Source organism: Charadrius vociferus, unplaced genomic scaffold (assembly GCF_000708025.1).
Source record: "Charadrius vociferus isolate BGI_N301 unplaced genomic scaffold, ASM70802v2 scaffold228, whole genome shotgun sequence".
NCBI lineage: Eukaryota > Metazoa > Chordata > Aves > Charadriiformes > Charadriidae > Charadrius > Charadrius vociferus.
In genome coordinates, this window is record NW_009649864.1 from 1476974 (window position 1) to 1503391 (window position 26418).

At 48.9% G+C, this 26418-nt stretch overlaps 1 protein-coding gene across 1 annotated transcript in view; it reads right to left on the reverse strand.

Moving 5' to 3' along the window:
- Positions 1 to 26418, reverse strand: part of CCDC85C (coiled-coil domain containing 85C) — a 112778-nt gene that overhangs the window by 2337 nt on the left and 84023 nt on the right. Inside the window, exons 3-4 of the mRNA XM_009891031.1 lie at positions 23424 to 23528; positions 7370 to 7465 (exon numbers count right to left, since the gene is read on the reverse strand). Coding sequence (XP_009889333.1) covers positions 7370 to 7465; positions 23424 to 23528 — 201 coding nt within the window. The remainder of the gene's footprint in view (positions 1 to 7369; positions 7466 to 23423; positions 23529 to 26418) is intronic.

Consider the following 26418-nt stretch of genomic DNA (forward strand, 5'->3'; position numbering starts at 1 on the left):
TACCCACTGTGCAGCTTAAGTGTGTGGCCTCCAATTAGTCATGAACTTTCAGATCTTAAACAGACACGGACAATTTCACCCACCTTTTGGCTGCAAATTGTCTTTAACCCATACAGTTTCTCAAGGGAACCCCTCAGTGGCCCACCATGACAGTAAGCAAGAGATGAGCTGTTAGCACAGAGCCATGGGACTCAGAGAACCCGACTGGGTTCCCGGCTCCTACCCACTCCCTCTCCAAGCTGGACGCAGCCAGGCTGCAAAGGGGTTGGGAACAGGATGGGGAAAAACCCAGTACTGCCTGCGGACGGCAGTCCCCTGACGGTGCCGTCCCCACCGAGTGCCATGGCCAACCTGAGTCACCCTCTCCCTGCGCCACAGACACCCTCTGAAGATAGAGATAATGTTCAGGCCTGCCTGGGCCTCCACCAGCAGCTCCGTTCGCTGTCTTCCCTCTCATGCCTGGCCATAGGCAGCATGCCCAGGGACGTGGTGGCAGCACCCTGCCTGCAGAAGCCTCTGGAGGAGTGAGGCATGGCCTTGCCGTTCTCTCCTGCTCATGACCACAGGGCTTTTCCCATCGTATTAACGGAAGGAATGCACCGAAAAAGATGGAGAGGTGGCTGCAAAAGAATAGGAATAGCCTGAAAGGGAAAGGGGGAAGGATTTGAGAGTCTCCAAGGAGGCTCTGCTCTGCAGCTCGGAGAGCATCTCCAGCAGGGGTTCCTGGATCTGGGAAGAACCAGGTTTCCTTGCAGAGACACAGGTTACAGCTCCAGCACTGACACCCCAGACTTGATATGTCCAGTGCTCCTGTTCATGGGCTCCCTTGGATGCCCCTCAGCCTTGTGGCTGGGCCACCCTGCAGATTTGCCTTGGGAAGACAAGTAAATGTGCTGTAAAAGCAGCTCAGGACACTACGAAAAATCGTGGAAACATCCTGCCTGTGACTTATTTTCTTAGATTTTAGATTGACAATGTTTGAAAATGGAAAAAAAAGCCTGATTTTTAACCTCTTTCTTTTACATAGCACTTGGAGACATGTTCCCCAAGTGCTGATCCCCAGGCCATACGTGGCTGATAAGATGCAGCATGTCCATGTGGTTGCTGTGTCCCACCACATGCTGCCCACACGGCGCACCTCTGCAGCAGCTGGGAGCCAGCCCTGGCACCCCACATCCCGCCTGGAGCACACACCATCCCGGCCACCCCTACAGGGAGGCAGTGACCGGCTGTGGCCAGTTGGTCCCTCGATCACAGAGGTGAGGTTGCTTCCCACTGGAAACACACTGACCCACAGAATCATAGAATGGTGTGGGTTGGAAGGGACCTTAAAGATCATTGAGTCCCACCCCCCCTGCCATGGGCAGGGACACCTCCCCCCAGGTTGCTCCAAGCCCCATCCAGCCTGGCCTTGAACCCCTCCAGGGATGGGGCAGCCACAGCTTCTCCGGGCAACCTGTGCCAGTGTCTCACCACCCTCAGAGCAAAGAATTTCTTCCTAATATCTAACCCAAATCTAGCCTCTTTCAGTTTAAAACCGTTACCACTCATCCTATTGCTACACTCCCTGATAAAGAGTCCCTCCCCGTCTTTCCTGTAGGCCCCCTTTAGAGACTGGAAGGGGCTATAAGGTCTCCCCAGAGCTTTCTCTTCTCCAGGCTGAACAACCCCAACTCTCTCAGCCTGTGCTCATAGGAGAGGTGCTCCAGCCCTCTGATCATCTTCATGTCCCTCCTCTGCACTTGCTCCAATATGTCCATGTCCTTCCTGTGCTGGGGGCTCCCCAACGCATACCCCATCCAACACACCCGCAGGCATTCAGACGGCTCCTCCGGACGGGCACGTTGCACAACGCGGGCATATCACAGCGCAGAACTGCCTCAAGATTTTACTGCTGCATCTGTGCTGACCTACATACCTCACCCAGGGCTTTGCCAGTGATGAGCAACGTGCTCAGCTCAGTGTGTGGGGCCAAAGCTCCTGGAATCACCCAACGCCATCACACAGCGCACGGTCTGATTCACCACGATACATCCACACGCATAGAAAGCTGTACGGCAGGTGTATTTCTGTGCGTAAATATTCCTACACCTCCTAGGGAAGCACAGAGCTAGATGCAGTGCATCTATATAGTGTGGTACACAGCACCAGCTGCTCCACGAAACGGGATACCAGGGTAGATTATCCCCCAGTCTGCCTCGGCACAGCAATCCTGCTGTACTCGAACTGCGTTACGAACAAAAATAGGTCATTCTCCTAGGGCCCTTAACCTACTTCTAAAATGCACCAGCTAGTTTAACCAACATAGCTGGGACCAATCTTTGCACAAATCAGAATTATCCGCATCCTTTCTAAGAGGAGAGGAAGGGCAACAGGGATGCAAGAAGCACGTACATGCTGACAAAGAGAGCATCTTTTTTTTTTTTTTTTTTTGCTGAAGAGGAGGGAATTAATTATTGATCCAGCTGGACTTGAGCATCGAACTGGCTTGTCTGGAGTCAGCGCGGCTCCGACGCTCGGCTGCAAAGGCAGCAGCCTGCAGGATCGCGTGCCCCATGTGGAGCGCCAGGGCTGCCCGGCTGGCGGCTGAGCACCGGCTCTGTCCACAGGGCAAGTGTCAAGGACATGGTTTAGATTAGTTAAAAATCACATCAGCTCCAGCCTCTGCTTCCACCAGCCATCAATCTTGCAGGCACAACAGTCTCGGCGGACAAAAATAAACTGTTTTTCTACGACTTGTGCTTAAACTAAATCCGCATTCCCTGTTCCAGGAGGTGCGCAAGGGCGGTGCGGTCCATTTCTTTCGGTGGAAATGTCTTTTAATGGTGTAAACCAGGCAGAGCTGGAGCTGAAAGCTGACCAGACAGAAGTTATGGTTGTATTTCATTCATTTCTGAATGACATGGGATTCATTTCCCCTGGAAACCATCCTGCTCCCCAAGCCCACCCCACATCTGGGTAGGCACTTTGTAAAGATGTGTAAGTATCTTGGGTACGGGGAAAAGGGATTCGGAGGCACAAAACTCAATAGCCTATCCTGGAAAGGCATGCTGGGAAAAAAAAAATACACTCTTGAAGAGTGAAATCACCTCCTGAAGAAAGACAGGAAGGCCTCTTAGTGCTGACCCAGCCCCAGCCACTCTCAGATCCTGCCAGGCGCCACCTCAGCTGTTTAGAAGGACCAGGTTAATGTTCCTCCAATTACACCACTGGGGACTACGGATGTGCCTTCACATCAATCGTCTATGGCTCAGCTGAAGTTCAAGGACTGTGGATTCAGTCTGGATTTAAGAAACTGGGGTACATTCTCCCACAATTTCTGCCACGTCCCAACCCAGGAGCCTACAGAAAACAGACAAGTGGACCCCAGGCTGGAAGCGGCTCACGCTGTCCCCTCCTTTTTGTTCCTCATCAAGCTGCACTGGCAGCACTTGGCTCTTTGTGGACGCACCGGCGCTATGTGATGTCTCTGGGTAAAACGCCAGCCGACAAGGGCAGCTGCTCTGCTCGGGCACGGGGCAATTCCCTGTGAGGGGAATGGGGCTGGACCGAGTAACGCTGCTCTTCTGCTTGGGGATGCATCTCCTGAAGACAACCTGCACCTCCCTCTCAACGAGCACGCTGGCTCGTCTGGCTTTCTCCCTGCCGACATGTGAACTGTGAGGAACACCTCAGATGTATTTAGTTCTCCTTCATGACTGCACTCACGTCTGTGACCAAGGCAGTGTCACCTCAAAGTCACCTGGTCCATCACATCCACCTCCCTGCTGACTTGCTGTATGCACCCCCCAAGACCACGCAATGCATATTTAAAACACAAACAAAAAAAAACCACCAAAGATTGAGGATGACTGCAATAAAGCTTTGGAAGAGGAGTTGAAAGTTGAGGTAAGGGTTTCTGTACCAGGAAGCACTCTGAGACTGAAGGATGCTTTGTGAAGGGTGCAAGCCTCACTCTTTTTATTGATTTATAAGTCAACTGGAGAAAGCACTGGGGAACGCAGCACCCTGCTTCAGCAAGGGAACAGTTTATGTGCCCTGCTAGGACTTTTCCGTAGTTTTGGCAGGGCGAAATCCTGCCTTAGCCAACATCAGTGGGAGTGATCGATCGCCTGCGCGCTGGCTCTGAGCACATGGGAGACATCCAGGCTGGTGCTGCCGGGGGAGCTGGGTTATAGGCTAAACGTTCTTTTACATTCATCTCCTCCTCACCCCCCCACGTCTTTAGCGGGTTTGTAAAACTCCTAAGAAAAGTGCTTTGATGTTCAGTGAGATACTGAGCTGTAGCATATGTACCTTTTATTCTCGTTAGCAAAAACAGCTGTTAGGAGTGCCAACCTGTCATCTTGCTGCTTATTTAGTAGGTGCAAATAAGCAAAAACTATTTCAGAAGCAAAAATAAAGAAAATCCCTAAACGTGCTCAAGGAAGAACTAACTTACGCTAAATGGCAGACAATGCTTCAGCCACGTAGCTAGCGTTCAGCTGCCAGAAAAAGCCGAGGAAAAAGCCCAGGGGACATCACATAGATGGGTGCAGACGGAGGCAATCCAGAAGCCCTGCAGATCGGTGCAGGGTGCACAGTCGCTTTGCTTGGGCACAGAGCTGCATCCATGCAGCCGCGCCGCTTCTGGACAGACTTGCATTCAAGCAGCCCGCAAGACAAGCGAAGCCAACTTCCAACTGTCCTTGCCTTTCCTGGTGGTAAGGAGCTGCCTTGCTACAGCCAGAATGACTTCTTGACACAACCAAGAAGGGCTTTTTCTATTATCTGATGTGGTATAGCCAAAGCACGAAGTCTTGTTTGCAGGCTCTTCTCCTCGTCAAGCGAGGGGCACGAGCTGTACCACAGGCAGTGAGGGTCGAAGCTGCTGGCTTAGACCACATCCAGCTTCCCACATGCAGGGGCTGGCACTGGAAAAGCTGCCCAGTCCTGCTGGGTACAAACAAGACCTACTCCATATACTACAGCACGCCATGGCCAAAAATCCTTATCTTCTACCCAGTTTAAGATCCGCAGCTGGAGACCAACAGGCACAATTTCACTTCACGAGAAGGGAGGAGGAGAGACTGAGACCATGACCAGTTTCCTGAATTTTTCAATTTCCAGCTGATCCTCAGAAATGGACCTCAGGATGGAAAAATAAGAACCTTCTCATCCCTCCCTGCGACACAGACCTACAAGAGAATGTCCTCCTCGCTTCAAACCTGAGAATATTTTTAACCCTAAGTGTGTGAGCAGGACACATCATTGCATGAGATCATTTATGCCCCATGAGATGTGACTGCTATGCCACCTGCTTCCTCAGCCGTGGCACTTCCCAGGGTTTTGAAGACAGACAAACGTACTCCACTGGCGAAATTATGAAATTGCAGAGAAGAATTTCTTCCAGCCCTTCCTAGTGATCAGCAAAGCTCTGAAGTGGAGGATTAATAATAATAATAATAATAATAATAATATGTGCAAACAACCAGTCATCCAACTTCCTTTCAACTCCTTTATATGCATCATTGCACCAGATGTTCCAAACCTAATTTCCAGTTTCCAAGAATCTTCCTCATTAATTTTCCAATCCTTTCCACAGGCTTATCAAACTGCATCTTAAAACCATTTATGTTTCTTGCTCTTACTAGGAAATTCAGTCCCGTAACCCCTAAAGCAAACAGGAACCTAATTTCCCCCCAGAATATGTTGATAATCAAATTATAACTACTTGATCTTGTAACTTAAAAACATTATTAACTCCGCTTAATATTGTTCCTCACCAAATGCAATGAGGAGCAGGAATACAAAGTGTCAGAAATACAAAGGTATCACAGGAGTCTGCAACGTCGTGCAAGGCATCAGTTTAGCAGATCCATATGCAAACATATACCAGAGAAATGTCACCCACAGCCGCAATGCAGCATAGTACAGGATGGAGCACAACAACTTTCTGGTAGCACAGAACCATTCACAACAAGCAAAGAGAATATTTATCTGAAAAACACAGGTCAAATATATGTAGGCAAGTGTATACAATCTCGGTGTATAAAGCCCCAAGTAAGATGCAAAATCAAGATTTTTCAGCTTGAAGGATCTTTTATAATTTAAAATCAAATTCCAGATCAAACCAAACTTGTCTTTCCTTTCCTAATTCCTCACACACCATAAAGGCATAGAAGACGAACTATGTGAGAAATAGTGACAGTCAACATCCTCCCGGGATCTTGCAACTGCCCAGTGGAACCAACACCCTTGCCAGCTGCAGTACTGCTTCTCCTCACACTTGTTAGTTTCAGCACCACCACCTGCCACATCTGTCCTGGAGCCAAGAGACCCTGGACAGGCACAAAAAAGTAAGCTGAAAACACTAAAAACTAGAAAATTTAGAAAATCTGTAGATCAACGCTACAAGCAACATCTGTGCTGCCAGATGTACAAAGGTACAAAGCAAAGAACTTTGTAAACACCAGTCTCCAGGTCTAGGATAGTCCAGCTGCTGCTGATGCCACTGCTGGACCTTTTTTCCAGCTATGACCACAGGGATGTGAGCTCCAGAGTAGTCATCCAGGAATCGTTCTTTGATTTGATGAAAGCTTTTCAACCCTGCACAAAATTTTTCAGCTTCAACAAATCAGAATCTATAAATCAGAATATTCCAACCAGAGACTAATTTAAAGAATTTCCATCCATCCCTATGGCACCTTGGAAAGGATTTGTGCTTCTCCCCAGAAGTAACTTGCTTAAGTAGTTAAATATGTAACACCAGGGTATTAGATTTTCCTGCTAATGGATGGTCACTAGGACTTGAGAACTGCTGTGAAATCACTGTACCAGTTTTCTCCTTTAACTCAGCCAGCAGTGTCCCATGGTTTTTATTGCCAACAGTCCTGACTTTAATCCCCACTGATGATGCACATATCTACATGGGTACGATGTCATGGTTTGCTGTGTATTTACATAAAATAAAGTCTTTCTCCTCTGAAGACTGCTGCAGGATTTTCAATAATAAAAGATATGTAGGAACTGCAGTTTTTCTGTCCCTTTTTAAAACAGCATTTTGGTCACCGCTGTCACCCGAGACCCAATTTACACAGGACCAAAGAACAGAAAGGGTAACCAACGCTTTCAGCATCTGCAGCTTTTGTTGGAGGTTTCCCACCCAAAAAAAGTGTCGTGCACGATCTTCCTTAACTCCTCAACTATTTGAAGCAATGATTATTCACCATGACACAGGCACCGGTTACCGATACTCTGCCTGAGTACTAACTTTCTATTTCTAGTTGTTGTGCTTCCACGAGAAGAGCAAATGTCCCTGTTCTGCCACGTGTTGCACCACACCACACTGCACCACACCGTGCTGCGCGGCCGTGTGCGGCATCCTTACCTTCATAGCGTGCACAACAGCCTCTGGTTTCTGACCAACAGGGACATATCCTGCTGCAGGAGAAGATGCAAGATCAGATGTCATGCGAGCCGGTCCCTGTTGAAACAAGAGAAGATATGCTTTAATTCCCTTTGGGCGATTTCAGGAAGGAGGAAAAAAAATACCCAGAAAATTTGAGCACTAGCTTCTCTCAAATTCAATCCCCTTCGGCCACCTGCGAAGACAAAAGACGCCACTACCCATTCCTCACAAGTCACTTGATTTAATGCCATTTAAGCCTACCATCACTCAGTCTAGATGTACTCAGGCAGGAGATCACCCAGGCTTAAAGCTAAATTGACTCAAGAAACATTTTTTGCTCACTTAGGATAACTTTGTACAAGGACAAGATCAAACTGTTCGCATCCTTCTAGCCAAGGGAGCAATGCAAACAGATGATTTTCCAGCATAAAGCCGTGATTTCTAAGAAGCTGCATTCATGAAAGAAACCATTGGCATAACTTCATTGCTTTTCTGGCAACATTTTCACATCGACATCAAGTACCGATCTTCAGCTACAGAGAAAATTGTGAAGGCAACCTTAAAACAAGCAGATGTCCAAACCTAATGTTGGCTGGGTTTGTTTCCAAAATGCTGGCCAGTCTTCCCGCACGAAGGATCCCATTGGGAAAGATGCCGAAATTACATTTTACAAAAGATTTCTACTGTCCAAACAGCCTTGTAAGCATTTTTCATAGGGCTTTCCTTTTTCAAAGGCATCCGACTTGGATTATGAGATACAATATCTTTATTCAGTGAGATGCACCCTGCCTGTCCCTAATATTTGTGCATTGCTTTGTAGCAGTGGGAGAAATCAACAATGAAACCATTGACCAAACTCGTATTTAGTCTTCACATCCTTTAGGAAACACAAAGAATGATTATACTGGGGGCCTCTGAAAGCAAATTAGGATGGCAGAGCGGCATGTAGCACCATCACAGGAATGCTTTCACATACAACACACGAGGCACTCCATTCTCATCTCTGCCACGTTTGAAAACACAGCATGTTTTATGCTTCATCTCATCGCTTTGCCTTCCAAGCCAAGGCCAGCAAGCTAGTCCTGCCAGAAAGGAGGACCAATGGAGGGGCACTCTGCCGCCTCTAATTTTTCCAAATGTTTTAAGTTGTGGGGGACTTTTTGCTAATAAAAGTGTTCATGTGCACATGTTAAAGAAAAAGATGGGCCAATCCATTAGGCTACAGGCAAAAATAGCATGAAAGGCATGGAGCTTTTCATCTCTAGGCCACTGATCTGTGCTTAACCCACATCATGACCACCGGTCATTTACACATCATAGCAACCTTCATGAACTGAGTCACTGGTGATACAAAAACTTCCTTCTGAGAGACAGGCATCTCAGAAAAAGGAAAATTAGACCACAGTAATTCTCCAAGGAGATTTAACAGACTGCCAAAGCACAGAGACCAAGAGACACTCACAGACTGGGCATGGTTCTGGACCTGCTGGCAGAGGGTTACGGCTTGCTGGAGCTGCGGCCACCTGGGGACGTGTCCTCAGCCACCCTGTCCATAATGTCACACAGGAAAGGCAAAGGCTAGGGAGGGAGCACCAGGGACTGGGTCCAGCCAGTCTACAGCTGCGACTTAAGACTGCAAAATGGGCTACAAATTTCTCATAAGGCTGGTAAATGCAACAGAGTCCTTCTAGAATCAGCCTCCCACAGAGGTCAAAGACACCGATACATGCATAATTCCTCTGGCTTCAGCATGAAAGCTGCCTTCTTTCCATAAATGACCAAGATCATGACAACCAAAACCAAAATATTCAGGAGTTTGTGGCCATGAACCATACTTGATATGGATCTTCCCCCATGGCCCTCTTTAGAAGTAACACGGGAAATACCAAGCACTGATCTAAGATCCAATATTTCTTCTGAGCTGAAAGTAATTTGACAAAATAAAAGGAATTCTGCTGAATCCCACTGCTGACAACATTTTAAATACAGTTTTCTGACCAAACTAGAGTAGATCACAGGGTCTCCAGTATGACAGGCAGCCAGCAGCTTCTCCTCACAGAACTGAAGTCACTAATGAGCTACAAAGCATTTCCATGATCGTAATCACTCTCAAAATCATTAGAGAATACAAATGAATCCAGAATGATTAGAGAGAAATGTTTTCTAAAGAGCTCGATCATACTTAACCACTCACCATAATGACACAATAAAAGTAATCTTGCAAGAACAGTGATGCACTGGATATATCGTGTCACACAAAAAACACTCAAAGGTCACCTTCCTTCTCAGACACGTGACTGAAATCAGGCAAGGGCAATCAACTGAGCTCCACCTGAACATAGGTAGATAATTTGACTCAAGAAGAGAAAAATAATGTTAAAAAATGAGGGATGCAACAAAGGAGGTAGACCCAAAACGTGCCAGCGGAGTTTCAGTAACAGATGACTTCATTTCTAAAATAGGCATGATCCTTGATCCTTAGCTTGGAAGCCAAAACCCCCAGCCAACTGAAACAGATGCCGAAATTGCTGAGCACAATCGTCAGCAATGGCGAGTGTACCGAACGACCATGCCACAGGTCCGCTTTGCCCCAGGCCACAGTGACCTCCCCACCATGTGAGACTGTTACTACAAAAGGCCAAACACGCGTGTGAAGAAAGTGGGGGAGCAAGCAAGGACCTCACCAACATCCCTGCCCTTTGCAACTGCAGGATGCAACACGTAAAAATACCCACGCTGCTAAGGGTGGCTTAGTATTTATCATTACATTTAGTGCTTTTTGTGCAGTTGCACCCTTAGAAAAGGCTCTTTCCAGACATAGTGAGAGTCAGTTTTATAAAGGGGGGCAGGTGCTTATTCCCACTGATTTCAGTGTGGTTCACAAAAAAGCTTCGGTCAAACTCATATCAGCTTCCTGCATGGAGGCACACATGAAAGAGGCCAGAAGAGAGGGGACTGTAGTCAGCAAGGAAAGAAATGACAGCATATCCAGCAGGATGCATGGTCAGCTTTTGGAGGATGGAGGAGAGGAAAACGGGCAGAGTTCACCGATAGTGTTAGCTGAAGGGGAGGAAATGGAAGGAACTGGAGATAAGGTCAAGGTTGCTGGACTGGAAAACTGCCAACGGTGGGAGAGAAGGGAGGGAATGGGAAGAAAGAGGAGGATGTGCATTTTACCCAGCAGGAAACCAGTCAAGATGAAATGTAGGGGAGGGGGAACCAGAGATAGGAGATTGTAAGAAGGGCAGGAGGGCAGGATGGAGGGGGAAATCTCAGGAAGTCAGTGTTAAGGTAGTAGCTGAAATCACACAGATGGAGGAGATTCCTCATGTCTCAAATAGACGTGTTTGGAAACTGTGGGTAAGAATTACCAAAGCTGCACCCCAGCAATCTAACTCGGCTACTCTCACGGCAGAAACCCATGCCCTTCCCATTCTCTATAGCTGGCATTTTCACAGCCATGGGGACACAACTGACTCAGCACCCTGACGGACAATTATAGCAAGGTTAATCTGGTTACATCCTAAGAAGCAGAAATTGTCCATATAGGCAAAAAGCAATACGGTGTGTTTTGGGGCATGCATCACTCTCAATTTCCTCTCCCTGTCTGGTTTTGTCAAACACACATTCTCTGTATTAGATGGACGTCTGGCTTTTCCACTTGCTAGGTTTTCATAGTGTTTGGTAGCTCAGCGATGGTTCAGTCTTCATCACATAATTATATAAATGAATGGTTCTAAAAGACAGCTCAGAAGTCACCAAATGGGATGCCATTATATCTATGATAAAGCTCTTGAGAAATACCATCTTGATCGTTTTCCTAGTTTACTTCTGCAGAATAAGGAAGCTGAGTCATTTCAAAATGCAAAGTTTCTTACCGTCTCTGGCCCCAACTAGCTTTGCAGTTGCTCCAGGTTTACAGCAGCAGAGAAGAGAATGGAACTCAGCTTGCTTCACTCATCACTTATACAAGGAATTTGTAATTCAACAAGAAAACAACTGTACATCTGTGTTGTGGCATCAAATGGTCACCTGGGTAGAACTACATCGCATACTGCTTTCTGTTTCATCCACAGACACAGTTACGCTGACAAAAAAGCGAGCTGCCCAGCGATGAGATTATCAGCCTAATTTAGAGTCAGGGGCTCTAAGTTACATATCTGATGCACTGGAGTTCCCGAGTGCTTGGAGGAAGCACCTTATCTTCCCTACGCACGGGGTTTGTTGACCACTGCACCTCTGAGACCCAGAGACCTTTCTCCAAGGTATGTCTTCAAGAAGCAAAAGTCCCAGGGAACCAACGGCTGTGGAGCCATGTGTGACCCATCAAACACTTCCTACATAAGTCGGTGCTTTTGCTGCTGTGTAAACCACTGTGGCAGTTCAGATCATTCGAGACTGCTGTAGCGTGGATCTCCGATGAGTTCAGCCCTGGGAAGAACAGCCCTGTCTCTGCTGCTGGGACAGCTCTGGGACTGCAGTGTCCTGAGAGGCTCCTGATGAGGCTCTTCTGCATCCCTCATGGGAGGCAGGTGTCAAGTACCCACGTACCCAGCACCTCTCCCAGTGGGGAAACCGCGACAAGAGCTATTCCTCTGCCAACTCTGTGCTGACAGCAGTACTGAAGCACCACTGAACACATTTCCCTTTCAGCCCTCGCCTGCTCCTCCATTTCAAGCAGATCAGCACTGGATATTTGCTGGTGGCTGTGATGGGACCAATGCACTTCTTTAGAGCCTATTGTTCCCATGTGGCATCAGCCCCCTCCCCACCATGCCAGCCTCACATCGTGCATGCCCAAAGCACAGATCCACCAAAGAAGCCCAACTCTGTTCGAGATCCTTCCAGAAACCTCTCACTGGAGCCTGCAGGGCTTGTGATTCAATCTCCAAGTCTGTGAGGAGATTCACGGTCCAGCTGTAACATCAACAGATTAAGAAAAGAGAGAGGAACTCTGCAGTCTCTCATGCCAGAATATGCTACATACAGGGGATCGATCCTCCAGTTCTCTATCGGCCAAGAATGATGCTTGACCTGGTGACAGCCTCAAATCCAAAGCAGAAAACAAATCAAATCAAACTATCCCCATGCACTGCCCCAGCCCAGAACCCAAAGACCATCAGCAAAACAACAGTGCCGGTGCGGAGTGTGAGAAAGAAAATCCAAAGACTGCCAATGATCCTCTTCAATCTGGCACCAAAAAATGAAGAGCAGAGGTCTCAACTTGCAGCTGCTGAAAAACATCTGCTGCTCTGTATTGAGCCACGATGGCACTGCCGGTGTCTGGGACCAAGTTGCCTAATGAGTCTTTGCTGGTTCTATCTGGTTGCATGGGATGTGCTCCAGCACAGATGCTGACATGCACCGCCGTCGATACCCCATTCCTATGTGTCTGGAGGAACAAAATTAATAGAAGTCTCTGTAACAGGGCATGCTGGGAACTCCTGATAACGACACGCCTCCACAGAGACAAAATAAGGCTTAAAATATGAACATTTCTTAATAACAGTGGGAATGCTTTGGAACCCAAGAAGAAAAGAGCCTAACTGGGGATGACAGGTGCCTGCTCTTTCAGAGATTTTGGGTTGGAAATCTCAAAAAGGAACAAAGAAATTGCGATAAACAATTTCTCCTTGATTCCTCTAGGGATCTGAAAAGACCTGAGACCTTGGTCCTGCCATCAGTTTTCAATCTCTTTCTGCTCAATTATATTCTGTCTTTTAATGACATCTCCAGCTCCAAGAGAGCTATTCCTGATTGCCAGAAAGACTGCAAAAGACTAAGTTTCAAAACCCAGAGGAAAACGTCATGCTGATTTTACTTCACCTAAGTCGCAGCCCAGGCACTGAGGATGCTTCAGACCAATGTGGAGCATAAGAGCAAGCACAAATGCTTCTGAACCTCACTTCTTCTCCTTGCCATCTATTAATTTTTTTTTCTACGATTTCAAAAAGCAAGCAGACATTTAGGATTCAAACCTGATTAAATAAACCACGCTTTTGTAACGGCGTACCTCAGACAACATTAAAGCTAAATGGAGTCATATCAGACACTGTGAAGTTTTTATTGCTGAGACAGAACAAGGAAAATTACATTATAGGCAGGCACTGCCAGACAACTCACAATAAAATTCCCAGGCACGTCTATTTATCTCGCAGTGGCTTTGTTTGCAGACTGTTCACCCAGGTTTGAATTACACTTGGGCCCTTAGCACCCATCACCATCTCAGGGTTCTACGTAAATAAAGGTGCCTACACCACCCTGTTAATTAGGAACCATGAAGGGACAAGCAGGAGGCAGTCCCATGCCCACAGCCACGTGGAAAGCGGGTGGCAGAGCGGGGCAGTAACACGGAAAGGTGCCGTGTCTGGCTGCAAACCCCAGCCCCAGCCTGCTGGCAGAACGGGGGAGGCCGGCATAATTTTGGGTTTGTGAATGTGCTCGTGGCTACCAAGTTTAGAAAGTGCCTGAACAACTGCCCAGGGAGCACTCCAGCCTGAGACGGTGCTGGGGGGCAGGTGGGGAAAACCAGCAGGAAAACCAAGCGCCAAGAGCACGGGGCCACTCTGGCCTGGGAGGACCATCGCCAGACCCTCACAGGGAACATGCCGAAGTCCCAAGGCACGGCATCCCCATCACAGATGCAGCACAGGCAGCACTGAGGGCAAGCACCGGGCTCATGCAGGCAGCCAGTCCCTTAATAAAGAGAAATCTCCCTTCACACAGAGATGAGCGCCATCCCCAGGAGATCACACGAGAAAAAAACATCTCCCGTTACCGCCAGCCTGAGAAATTCCCCAGGCTCCACAAAGGCAGATGAGACTCCCTCATCGTTTTGCAGCCCGGGCCATGTTTCCCATCCTCTGCTTCCTTGCAGCTGCATGGGGGGTTAATGGCTGGAACAAAGCGATGGTGCCGCACAGCGCTGAAGCGTGTCGTAACTCTGGGCTGACATTTCGCCCTCCCTTCCTTTGAAGCCCCTTCCCTCCCCGCTGCATCTTCTCATGCCCGTGGCATCTCTGCCATCGCGGTGCTCCTGAAAGGGTCCAACTCCTCTCATGGCCCCACAGGGACAAGGCTACCCAAAGGCACCCCCTGGCAGCAGCCCCAGAGCTCCTCACTGGCTGCAAGAAGGAGATTTCCCAGAGGCACGAAGAAGCAACCAACATCAGCTCCTCTGCAAACCACACCATGCCAAGCGCGGCCTTGTTGCCACCCTGCTGCGGGCGATGACAGACCTCTCGCGCCCGAGCACGGGGACACCCTTGCCAGAGCCAGTGAGCACCCAGGTCCCTTATGCGTCCAGTTTGCCTGGCAGATGATCCAAAGGGACGATGACACTTGGTTATTGTTATTCCGTGCCTACTGCGCGGAAAGCCTGCCAGCATCCAGCTCAAAACAAACCACCCGTTCCCTGCCTTGTGCACTTAAATGGCTGCACGGCCCGACGTTCCCAAAGTCACGGCAGGCCGGCTCGCAGCTGCGAGCGCTTGACACCCTGCCACCACGAGAAGGAACGTGGGGGAGATGCCGCCAACAGACACCGGCTCCCCAGAACAACACAGGTCCCGGCCACCAGTGGGAGCAAGCGCAGGAGCCATCAGTGCTCCGAATTAGCATCTTCCCTATCAAATCAAGGGACTTTATTGCAGATGCTAACCTCCTTTGGCATTACTTAATTTGATGCCTTTAATCATAGAGAGCAGCTGGTCATGTAAACATCCAAATCCATGAATTAACCGCTGGGTCCACACGGGAGCCCGGCAGAGCCCGTCTGTACGGCTCAGCCGCCACCTCCTGCATCTTCACGGCCTCCACTGCGCTCACGGATATCTGCTTAAGTAACAAAAAGGGCTTACGTGGCTCTTTTGATTAATAAAGAAACAATTTAACTGTTCTTTGCTTTCTGAACATAAACATCAAGGATACCTGACAAAAAAATAGCTCTTCTCCCCGGCAGGCATGGCACAGCGCTGGCTGTACGGGCTGTGGTGGGGCACCAAAGGAAAGGGAGGGTTTCAGGGACTGCCCCCGACAGAATAAACAAAGTCAGGACATTGTTTGCAACTGGATCTCATCTACAAACAGGAAGGATATCTTTTCTCAGCACCACGCTAGTGGCAGATTGCAGCTCCGGCCCTGGGAAACTCCTCGGCGCACACAGAGCTGGTGAGCCAGCTTCTTCGGGCAGTGGAACGGGAGAGGAGAGCAGTGGCTGTTGGGGTCGGTGACAGCGCTGCGGAGCTGCAACGGGTACACGCTGTCAAAAAGTCCATTCGACAGCTTCAGCTGCACCCCCGGAGTGTGAAATTATTACCAACATGGCATATTCGGAGCAGTTTCAGCCCATAAATACATGATACAAGCGAAGAAGAAATCTGACTGCTATAGACAGAGCGAGCCCACGCTGTACCCACGGACAAAGTGCACTGACGGCAACTGACTCACAGGGGCACTATCAGCATAAGTATTTCCAGAAGTGCTAGTTCTTCTCATAAGGGAACGCCAAGCCCATTTGATTTCAGAAGGAAACAGCAGGTACTTTTGAGACTTTCCTGATTTTGAAGCAAATCTGATTTGGGGATGGGGCAGGTAAAAGCCTCAGGGTGGGTGAAGGATGCAGGCGGATGCGGGAGGACACCTGCGCACATCTGTATTGCCCTTCCTCCAGCTCTCCATTTCAGCCTGGCCACCCTGGGCTTCGTCGGGGAAGCAGCCTCCTCCCAGGGCTGGGGCAGAGCGAGGGTCTGCCGTGTCCCCATCTCTCCCCAGACCCATTGCCAGCCCCACACAAACACACCCAACAAGCGAGCATGAGAACCCACAGCAGATCCTCAAAGCAGGTGAATTTTTCTCGCCTCCTGTGGATACCTGTAAGGACAGATGACAGATATGGTCTCTCAGCGACGCTTTTGCTCATCAAACCCCCAAACTTTGTTGTTGCCAAACTTTGTGCCAGTTGGCTGCCATGGGGAAAAAAGCCACCCGCCGCTCAGAGCTGCTGCAATAACCGCTGATGAAGGGCAGCTGCCTTCAAATGGATGGGCTTGCTCTCAGCTGCTGCTAATACACTCTGAAGCTTCACAATAGCACTCCCCGGGCTGCAAATCCCCACAAACCTTTCATTTTACTTTCCCTTCCGCAGCCGCTGTTGCCGCAGCAGCAAAACGGCTGCCTTGAATTTCTCTCTTTGTCTGCTCAATAGCATCCTGGTGGTATCGGTGGTGCTGGCGGGAAGGAGCTGCCTTCTGCCATGCTCTTTGATCACTGTTTCCCCCTGCCTAAAAAGGGACCGTGGCCATCACTGCCTCTGGGGGAAGGGGAGAAACAGGCCTGGGGTCATCCTCTGACACACGCCAGCAGCGCTCAGCTCAACTGACAGCCATGGGGATGGAGCGCGTGGATGGGAGAAGGCAGGGGACCATCAGGGACCTCCATGAGATGGGCTTGGTGGAGCGACAGAAGGGGTTGAAGGCATTTTTGAGAGGCCGCAACACAGATGCGGAAGCTACAAAGAGCTCTGCCTGGGGATGCCAGAGGCACTGGGCAGCCCCGGGGATCCCCACGTGCAGCACAGTGAGGGGCTGGGGGCTCCGTGCTGGTGGTGGCAGGGTCGCTGTGCTGTGCAGGGGACACCTCAGGGCCACGCTAAAGTGCTAGGGTGACTCTGTGAGGGCAGCAATGCCCAGAGGGCTCCCCTGGCTCTTCTGGGTGCGTCTCCTGGGCACTATGATGGGAACAGTGGTCTCTGGACACTTCAAACTTGATTTTAAAAGTCAGGTTGGCTTTAAGAAGCCGATCCGGGTCTCTTCCCTGAGAGGAACGGATTTACTCCCACGCAGGCTGAGAAAGGGACTAGCAGACTTGCTCCGCGTCCCCCACTGAGACCATGCTTGGGCCACAGCCACATCTCCCCACAAGCACAGGGGCCAGCTTGGTCCTTCCCTTGCACGGAGCTGAAGGCAAGGTACCGAGTCACATTGTCTCTTTTTTTCTGCCTTAGTACTTGTACCGAAGAGGATGGAGACCACCATCTTTCCCAGCCAGAAGGAAGAGACGTGACTAACTGGGGTGGGGTTTAGCTACTATGTGCCCTCATGTCGCCTCCCCTTTCCATCACTCTCACAGGCTCAGGAGACAGCCAGTGCATCAGCCAAGGACTCTCTCATCATCCCTTCCCACCTCATCTAACGGCTTCTCTTTACACCTACAGACCACAAACATTTGGGTTTGTTTTTGTAGTGGCGCGTGTGCCATCTGGCAGAACAAAATACGCTTCTCCCAAGTATCTCGACAAGGCAGAGCTATGAAATGTGGCTGGTTGTGACAGCGTGGTGGGAACCAAGGGAAGGAGCTGAAGAAGCTGGTCCTGCCGCCGGGCAGCCAGAGCCACCTCCCAGGCTTCGCATCCTGCATGAAACAGGCACTGGAGAAAAATGCAACGAGAAGCAGCACCAGAAAGCCAGGGACTCAGCGATCCTCTCAGCCAGGTGCTCTCTGCTACATAACCACACTTGTCCTGCTTCTTTGTGTTCTCCTGTGGACCTCGCAGTTTCTGGAGTAAATTGAGGGGGGGAAACGGTATTGTCTCCTCCCAGTCCGGCCTCTAGTCTAAAAAAGACTCCTGAGAGACGCAGTTTTGAATAACTTAAAGGAGGAAATCTCAGTTTTTCCAAAAGACGCCTACTTTAGTCACTAGGGATGTATGTGGGGCTGGGCAATGGTGCCATCACCACCACCCCTGGAAGGAGGAAGCTTTGCTCAGCCCTTGCAGAGTGTACCTGCAGACACTTTCCCCAGGGACTCCCAGCTCCAGACCCCAGATAAACACAGGTCTCTTCCTCCAGCCACCACCAACAGCACCCGTAGACAGGTCTTCCTGCAGGTGGCCGGAGCCCCGTTGGGAGCTTCTGCTCCTCAGCAAGGGGCCACGCAGGAAACTACCACAGTGCAAACTCAGTATGAAAACTTAAGGGGAAGGTGGTATTTATTTTAACCTAAAACTGACTTCTCTAATGTGTCACAGCACTCGGACACCTACAAACTCACACTCATGCCCTCACCAAAAGGGAGATGTCTGTGTGGCATGGTCTGGGTCACTGCGCGCAACACAGAGGACGAGGGACTCCAGCTATCAAGTCCTAACAGCAGCTCTGGCATCCCTCCTCACTGACAGCAAAGAACTGGGGTTTGGACACATTTTTCACATGCTTTAGGGGTCAATGGTTATTATGGGCTGATCTTTATCTCAGTGTCTTGCTTACTTACCCTCCATAAACACGAGGAAAGCTGCTGCCTGTTGCCTTCTTTCCCTCATTTTGGGCACCTTATCTAAGCCTTCCTCTTGGAACCACAGGAAGCGCAATGGCACATCACAGCGTAACCTTGCTGCTGTTATCAGTGAACAGGTCTTCTATTGATGAGCCATCTGTTCTGCGGCCTTATCACATCGCAGACCTCCTGGTCCTGACGCAAACCACACATCCCACAGTGTTTACCCGTTTGTTTGCTATCAGTCGTGTCTTTGGTCACCAGCACAGGCCATCCCTGCATCCTTGCTCTAGCGTTCCTGCTGGTGTTTTTGCATACACTTTTCCATTCACACTGCATCCACGCTAACCTTAACATTAACAAGGCTCCAGGGAGACCTTATTGTGGCCTTCCAGTCCCTAAAGGGGGCCTACAGGAGAGATGGGGAAGGACTTTTTACTAGGGCATGTAGTGACAGGACAAAGGGGAATGGATATAAACTGGAAGAGGGCAGGTTTAGATTACACATTAGGAAGAAATTTTTCACTCTGAGGGTGGTGAGGCACTGGCACAGGTTGCCCAAAGAGGTTGTTGAGGCCCCATCCCTGGAGGTGTTCAAGGCCAGGCTGGATGTGGCCTTGGGCAACCTGGTCTAGTGGAAGGTGTCCCTGCCCATGGCAGGGAGGTTGGAACTCTATGATCTTCAAGGTCCCTTCCAACCTAGACCATTCTATGATTCTATGGTTAACAACCTCAACAGTTCCTTCCACTAAAGGCAGGATTCCTATTACAAATCACACGCACGCTGCTAGCAAATTTTAAATATAAGCCAGCCAAGGCTAGCCCCAACTGCTAGTAACAGGCCCTTTCACGTTTGATGGTGTTTTATGCCAATGTGGACAAATGGCTCCTCCTGTCAGCTGGCTTATGAGCTTCTCAAGGTGAAGGTACCTCCAACCGTCGGATCATGAGCAGCCCTAGGGCCACCTTCCCATGCCTGGGCCCTGAGACACGCCTGGGGCACAGCCGCGGGGCAGCGGGCAGGAATGTGAAGGGCTGCAGGGACTGTGTGTCCATGCAGGCAGCCAGAGCACCCCAAGAAGAGGCCAAAGGGAGCGGAGAAGAGACAAAGATGCAAACTCTGGGCTGTGCCTCAGGCACTGCATTCATCCTCAGCTGTGCTACAGGTGCCTCAAATGTTCCAGAAGTCAGCAACTGAGATTTTACCTCTTAGAAAGTGAATTGCTGAAACATGACTATTAGTAACGAAATAAGAGCCTTACCACTGTGGATGGGGAATTCCCTTTTCCCCCATACATTCTCCCCATGTCAGAGACATAACTCAGCTATCATTATATGTGACCAAAGGTTAAGCACCGTGTAGGGCAGCTTTCCGGAGAGGGAGAGACCTGCGCGCTGACACCGAGTGTGGACAACTCCACCTCCCAGTCTTCACTCATCATTAGATTAACGCTGGAGAAAGCCTATGAGAGAAACAAGTGAACTCTCCAGCAATGCCATACTGTTCCAAAAATTAAACACCACTTTTCAGTGTGCACCCTGGCAGATCCTGGAGCACTTAGTGCTATTTAGCCTAGTGAGCTCCTTGAAAACCATACTATGGAATGGGTGATTTCCCAACCAATTCCTTCAAGGGAAAAAGAGAGGAACAGAGAGGTGAAAGAAGGTGCAGGTGTTTGCAAGAGAAGGGTCCCTCCATGGTGGCAGGCATGGGTCCCAGTCTGGACTCACAACCCTGTGCTGACAGGACTCCTTCTTTCCCCTGTAACAGCAATTTCCTGAAACGGCCATTATTCTCCTAAAACTGTCAGTGCTATGGAAATGTAATTTCTGTCTCACTAAGTAGAGGTGAGACTATATGAACGGGCAACATGAACCCCTTGGACAATGCCAACTAACAAAACTGAAGGTGTGTAACTCCCACCTGGTGCTCATAAACTCCAGAAAAGCACTGAGCTGGAAGAGTTTCCAGGACAGACTTGAGCATCACCTTCTCTGCGCTCTCCAGCCGCACACCTGAGACCCCCCTGAAGCCAACAGCTTCCTGCAATAAATCAGAGGGCTGATAATTTGAGTGCAATAACTCATCCCAAGCGCCGCCACATCCCCATGGAGGATCCATGAAGGGAACGTATGCAGTGCAGAGAAGATACAAATGCAAGATGGGTGAAAAAAATCTGCGCTAGCTACCATGGAGAACCAAAGTACTGAAGAAATAGCAACAGCTCAGGCTAGTGTATGCAAGCACAAGCCCTCCAAGGATGTTGTGAGATCATTTGCACCGCTGACACCCAGACACTTGGCTGGCCCGTTGGTCTTCAGCAGTGCACTGCCTACAGGTAACTCAATGCCAGCTCCCATGCCTGAGACATCATCTGACTAAAGGCTGAGCTGGTCTGGAGGCTGCCAGTGATGGGAAGGATCGAGCCAGCCCAACCAGCTTGCCCTGGAGCCTGCCCCTCTCATCCCAGGGGAATGGCAGGTTCCAGGGGGAGCTGCTTGTTGCTGCCTTGTCTCATGCCTCACTAAGAGTCAGAGCCCAAGGGAATCGCCATCACCTCCCAAAGGACATGGGGAGCCACCAGAACACCATGTGGCTCTGGTATGCAGTTCCCAGGGCCGGGGAGTTTGACCAGCCTGCTCTCAGTTCAACCTAACATACGCATCACACCTTCCCTTGCAATGGCCGGGGGCTTGTAGGTCAGAGCTAACCCCCTGGGACTTTTTTTCCTGGATATTTGGTAACCGCTGCAGACCACAGAGTACATACAGAATTCACCATCTGCACGATGCACTGCTGACTAAACAGTGCACCAGCTGTAATTATGAGTGTCTTTCGATTCTGTGTTTTGACGGTGCACTGGCGTCCATGATTCAGGATCCATTAGAAACACCAAACTGTTTCATTAACCAAGGTGTGTCAGGGCCATGGAGAGCTGGAGTGACGCCTACGTGCAAACTGTGTGACAGTGAGGGATGTGCTGAGGAACTTCCCCAAAGAGCTGCACAGGCAGTGATGATGATGAAGCCCTGACCAGACGTGACAGCTTTGGAGCCAACACCAATTGTCCACCATCACTCACCCGCGTGAAGCCTGTGCAGGCACAAAGACGAACAATTTCTCACAAACTCATGCCTGCTGTCAAAAAAAAGGCTGCAGAGAAAGTCAGGTATGTCTAACCGTTCACTTTCTGGGAGGTGCCTGAGACATTCAAAGACATCTGCATGCAGTTGTTATCATTATCCAATACATCATGTCAAGCCACAAAACCAAAGGGATTTTGGTAGGAATAAATAAATAAATAGCTACATAAGTACCCCAGAGGATGTGGATTTGGATCCAGAGCTGGTTCTGGTTTTTCCTTCAACCATCTTCCCGCAAAGAAGGCAGAACACAGCCAGGGCAACAGATGGAGGCGAGTGTCACGCAGCACCCAGGCCTCTCCACAAACTCCAGGTGTCACCTCTTCCTTGGGGAAGGAGGCAAAGCAGGGACAAGGGGCTGGGCAGGGCTGCAGCAGGCAGCACCGTCTGCTGCCAGCCCTCTCGCAGCCCCAGCGAGCTGCGGGGGCTGATGCTCAGGCAGAGAGGTGCCCTGCCAGCTCCCAGCCCTGGCACAGCTCCTCCACAGCAAGCAGCTGGCTGTGTCCTAGCCTGACCCATAACACAAACACAAATTCGTGCGTAGCGGTGCTCCTCTGGGCAGCCAGCACATGCCGACCAAACGCCCCCCACCCAAAACCAAGCTGGACACCAATAGCCTGAGCACAAGGGAGGAGACGCAAAATCCCCAAAACTGTAACGTACTGGCATAGCCAAACATCTCCAGGTTCATACACTTCTGCCCTCCTTAGAAAGCCTCCTGACTTTATATACGGGGCACGAAGTTAGAAAAGCAGATATTCAGCCACAGTCTTCCATTTCATTTGCATGGTTTTGTCCCTTTATTTGGCTGGAGGGTCTCCATCCATCCATCCATCCATCCATCCATCCCCATGTGGTCTCCATCCATCCCCATGTGGTCTCCATCCAGCAGGGATAGAAAGGGGCTCTGCTTTCACACTGACTGGAGTTTTATTTATGCAAAGTTTCTTAAATTATTATTACCCCCCTTTTTACTGCTCTAAGAGGCAAGCTAAGCCTACAGAACGACTTTTACCCAAGCAGGCAGCTAACATACAATTGATCCTACAGCACCCGTAGCTCTGCTGACAGGAGGAGCCCTAGCACAACAGCACGGTACCCATTTTTCACAAGAGGCTTTAATCAGGATTCTTCTGTTGTTCAAGAACCAGCAACACAGGCAAATCTTAGGAGTTACATAAACCTCATTTGTGACACAGAAAAACCTGCAATGAAAGTCCTAAGAAGAACTTACTCACTAACGCAACCCTGGCCACACGCTGCCAGACACTCGGCAAACCATCTTTCGCCTCATCCACAACCAGCTTTTTGTCAGCAGGCATACAGGGCATTAACAAAGAAGGAGCTGCAGGTATAACAAGACTCACCCTTGCTTTAAAAGACGCACAACAGTGACTGTCTGTTAACCAAAAAACCTACGCTGGGAAGCTGATGATCCAAACCATAGGTAAAGATCAATGTTTCCAGGGGCTGCCCATCCTCCCAACAGCTGCAGGTTTCAGCTGCACGTTTGCACCACTGGTTTTGGGGTGAATTCTCAGCTGGGAGAGCTCCCCTGTAATCTCTGCGCGCCCCCCTCCAGCCATGCCCACTGTATAGGTAAGGAAACGGCTCTTACGTTTTGCAGGGCGTCTTGATACTGCGGCAGCGACGAGAGCTGCGACTCAGAGTGGTACGGGGACAACCCTTTCCTCAGAGTCCTCAGGTCCCCCGTGCCGGACTGCTGCAGAGACAATGACAGAAAACACAACAGTCCGTATTAATGAAAAGAAGGAAAGCTGTGCCCCTCCTGCCGTACTGGCTTTTCCCACGACCACTTCTGTCCTGTGACCCATTCCCATTACTTCTCCCTGCAACAGCGGTTATAGTGACCATTGGAATAAAATGCTTTCACCATGCCTGCACCTGGAAAAACATTTGCAAGCAGTTGGAGGTGAACCGCCCAAGGTCTAGTCCAATAAGTGACAGGGTGAGAAAGCATTTTTATTTTATCTAAGTTCATACATACTAGTTAAAAACATTTGCTAAGACGCGCAAATGAAAAAAAATATTTTTAAGACTTCAGGTTAAATCAAAATCAGCAAAAGAAGTCCACCGGGAGACACTTTCTAGATTTTTTTCTTTTTAAAACAACACGGGCTATTCCAATCACCTGCATGTGGAAAGCAATGAGTGTTTGTAAACAGTGCCACTGTGATTCACCCAAGCTTGCAAAATGTCTGTGACAGGAACAATTTTTTATTTGGTTGTAAATTTGCATGCACCCGCAGGTCTTAAACAAAGTCATATAGGTAAAGGTAAGCCATATGACCCTAGAAACCAGACGAATGCAATCAATAGTCTGTGTGCAAAGGAAGAAGCAGCACTGGGTGTCGAGTACTGAATAATCTCCCTGGGACAAAGTTTCTGCCTCATGTTAATCTCTTTCTCCATGACTCTGAAACGGGATGGTACTAGAACAAGAAGAGTTTCTCATTTATAAAAATACACCCATAAAAAGCCAATGTACAAGTAGCCAAAATCAAAGCTCTGAGAGAAGATTATATCTTTTTATTACTGAAAAACATCCTCATTAACTTTTCATATTTTTAAGAGTATCAAGCAGTGTGCTGTCTTCTATTTTAAAGCTATAAAATCATGACCTTTTAGATTTTTATGCTCCATTAAGACTTTTGACTTGCATTTGCTGCAGAAATTACGTTTTCTACTTCAAAAGAACCAAAGAAAAGCCAGTGGTGCAATAAAATTTAACAGGAAATCTCATAAATCAGCTCAACTGTATATAAAAACCCCTCAGTGACCCCAAAGACCTGACCATAACCGAGACTTTGGGGACCGTGGCTGTGCACAGGTCTCTGGAAATATGGAAAGTTCATTTCCATTACTTGTTCCCATTTATCAGAGAAGAACTGGTGCATTCAAAATGGAAACATCATTTTCTATCAGCATCAGAAACATTTTCTTGTAGCAACATGGCCCGTTTAGGACACATTCAGCTTTTGTGACCCAGCGCTTTCACAACCATTCTGGCACACTCACCCTATCAACTTTCCTTTTACAAGCTGTGAAGAGAAGGGCAGTTCTTGAGCAAGCCACCAGGAGAAATGGATGCTAGTCCTGTATCACCCAATCTGCTGGGAACTGTTGTGCCTCACATGGAGTCAAGTGCTACGGAATGACTTTAGCATATTGGGTGTCTGGGATTCCCTTGAATTTACAAGGTGGCATCAGAGAAGGTTGTGGCCTACATTTCTTTGGCATTTCACAGTAAAGAGGCAGAAAGATCTGAAGGAGATAACTCCTTCTGAAGCTGAAAAATGACTGCTGCAAAACTGAGTTTCCTCCACCACTCCTGGGAGGTACATACTTTCAAAGGAAGGTCACAAAGGAAGATGATGAGAAGACCCTCACTGGCATTGTCCCAGGCACATGATGTGCAGGGGTCTCCTGGTGGTTACCCTGAGAGGATTTTACCCTGGCTGGTTACGCTTCCACTGCCCTGCTGTGTGCAACCTCTTCTGCGTTGTACTACATGCACCAGGGGACAGCAACCTCCTGGAGAGGTCCTGACACTCTGCTACCCACCCCTTTAGTTTGTCAGCTCAGGAGGTCGCGCACCTCTCCCTGACATCTGTGATGAATGGGCAGTTGCACGGGTAAGGAAAAAGCAGAAGAAAACCGCAGACCGAAAATGTGAGGTTGTAGGTTTGTGCTAGAGGTTGCAGAGGACAAAGATCTCCTCGAAGGCTCTGCTCCAGAAGGACATGCGCTGTCTCACCAGTGTTTAGAGGCCCCGGATTACTTCAGGCTTCTGCCAACCGTACTGTGACATGTAAGGTGCTATGTGCTTGTGGAGAAACAGGAGTGTAGAAATGGGCAGGAGAAAGAGAGATTTGGTGGACATTTTTCTCCCAGAAACTTGTTCTCTCTCCCTCAGATCTGAACGGGTTGGTCTAATGAGGTGTAGCGCGTTTTACCACACTACAGGTTGTCCTCAAAGAAAATCAGAACGCCTCACCCACCAAAAGAAGTAAGGCAGCCAGACCGAAGCCTGCTCAACGCACAGTATCATACTGCTGTGGCTAAAAGTACGCTAGTTTAAACTGATTTAATTTAACTGCCCTATGCTCCTGCCTGGAGCAAGAGTCTGCATTAATTTCAATTTGGCTTAAATTGGTTGAAATTGTGTTGGTAAATATACAGATACAGTCAAAACTCTGCTCTAACAAGTGTTCATAATGGATTAGTTCTATTGCTTTTTTTAAGCAAATCCCATTTAAGACAGTGCCCTTCTGTGTGACCAAACTATTGTTTGGTTGTTTCAGTGACTGCTGATTCTGAATCTGACCTAATGCATTCAATTTGATGGAAAGATTCCCACTGAGTTCAACGAACATCAAAACAAGCTCTTAATTAAAGAAAAGAAAGAAAAAAGGGGAGGGGGGGGGGGGGGGGGGAAAAAAAAAAAAACCCAAAAAAAAAAAAAAAGCGGACAAGAGAAGAAAAAAAAATGCCGGACAGAGATCTATCCAGAAGAGTAATGAGGTGTTTGGGGCATGGAGTGGGTTTGGTAGGGCAAGAAGAATCTTCATAAGCCATTATTTGTAATACTT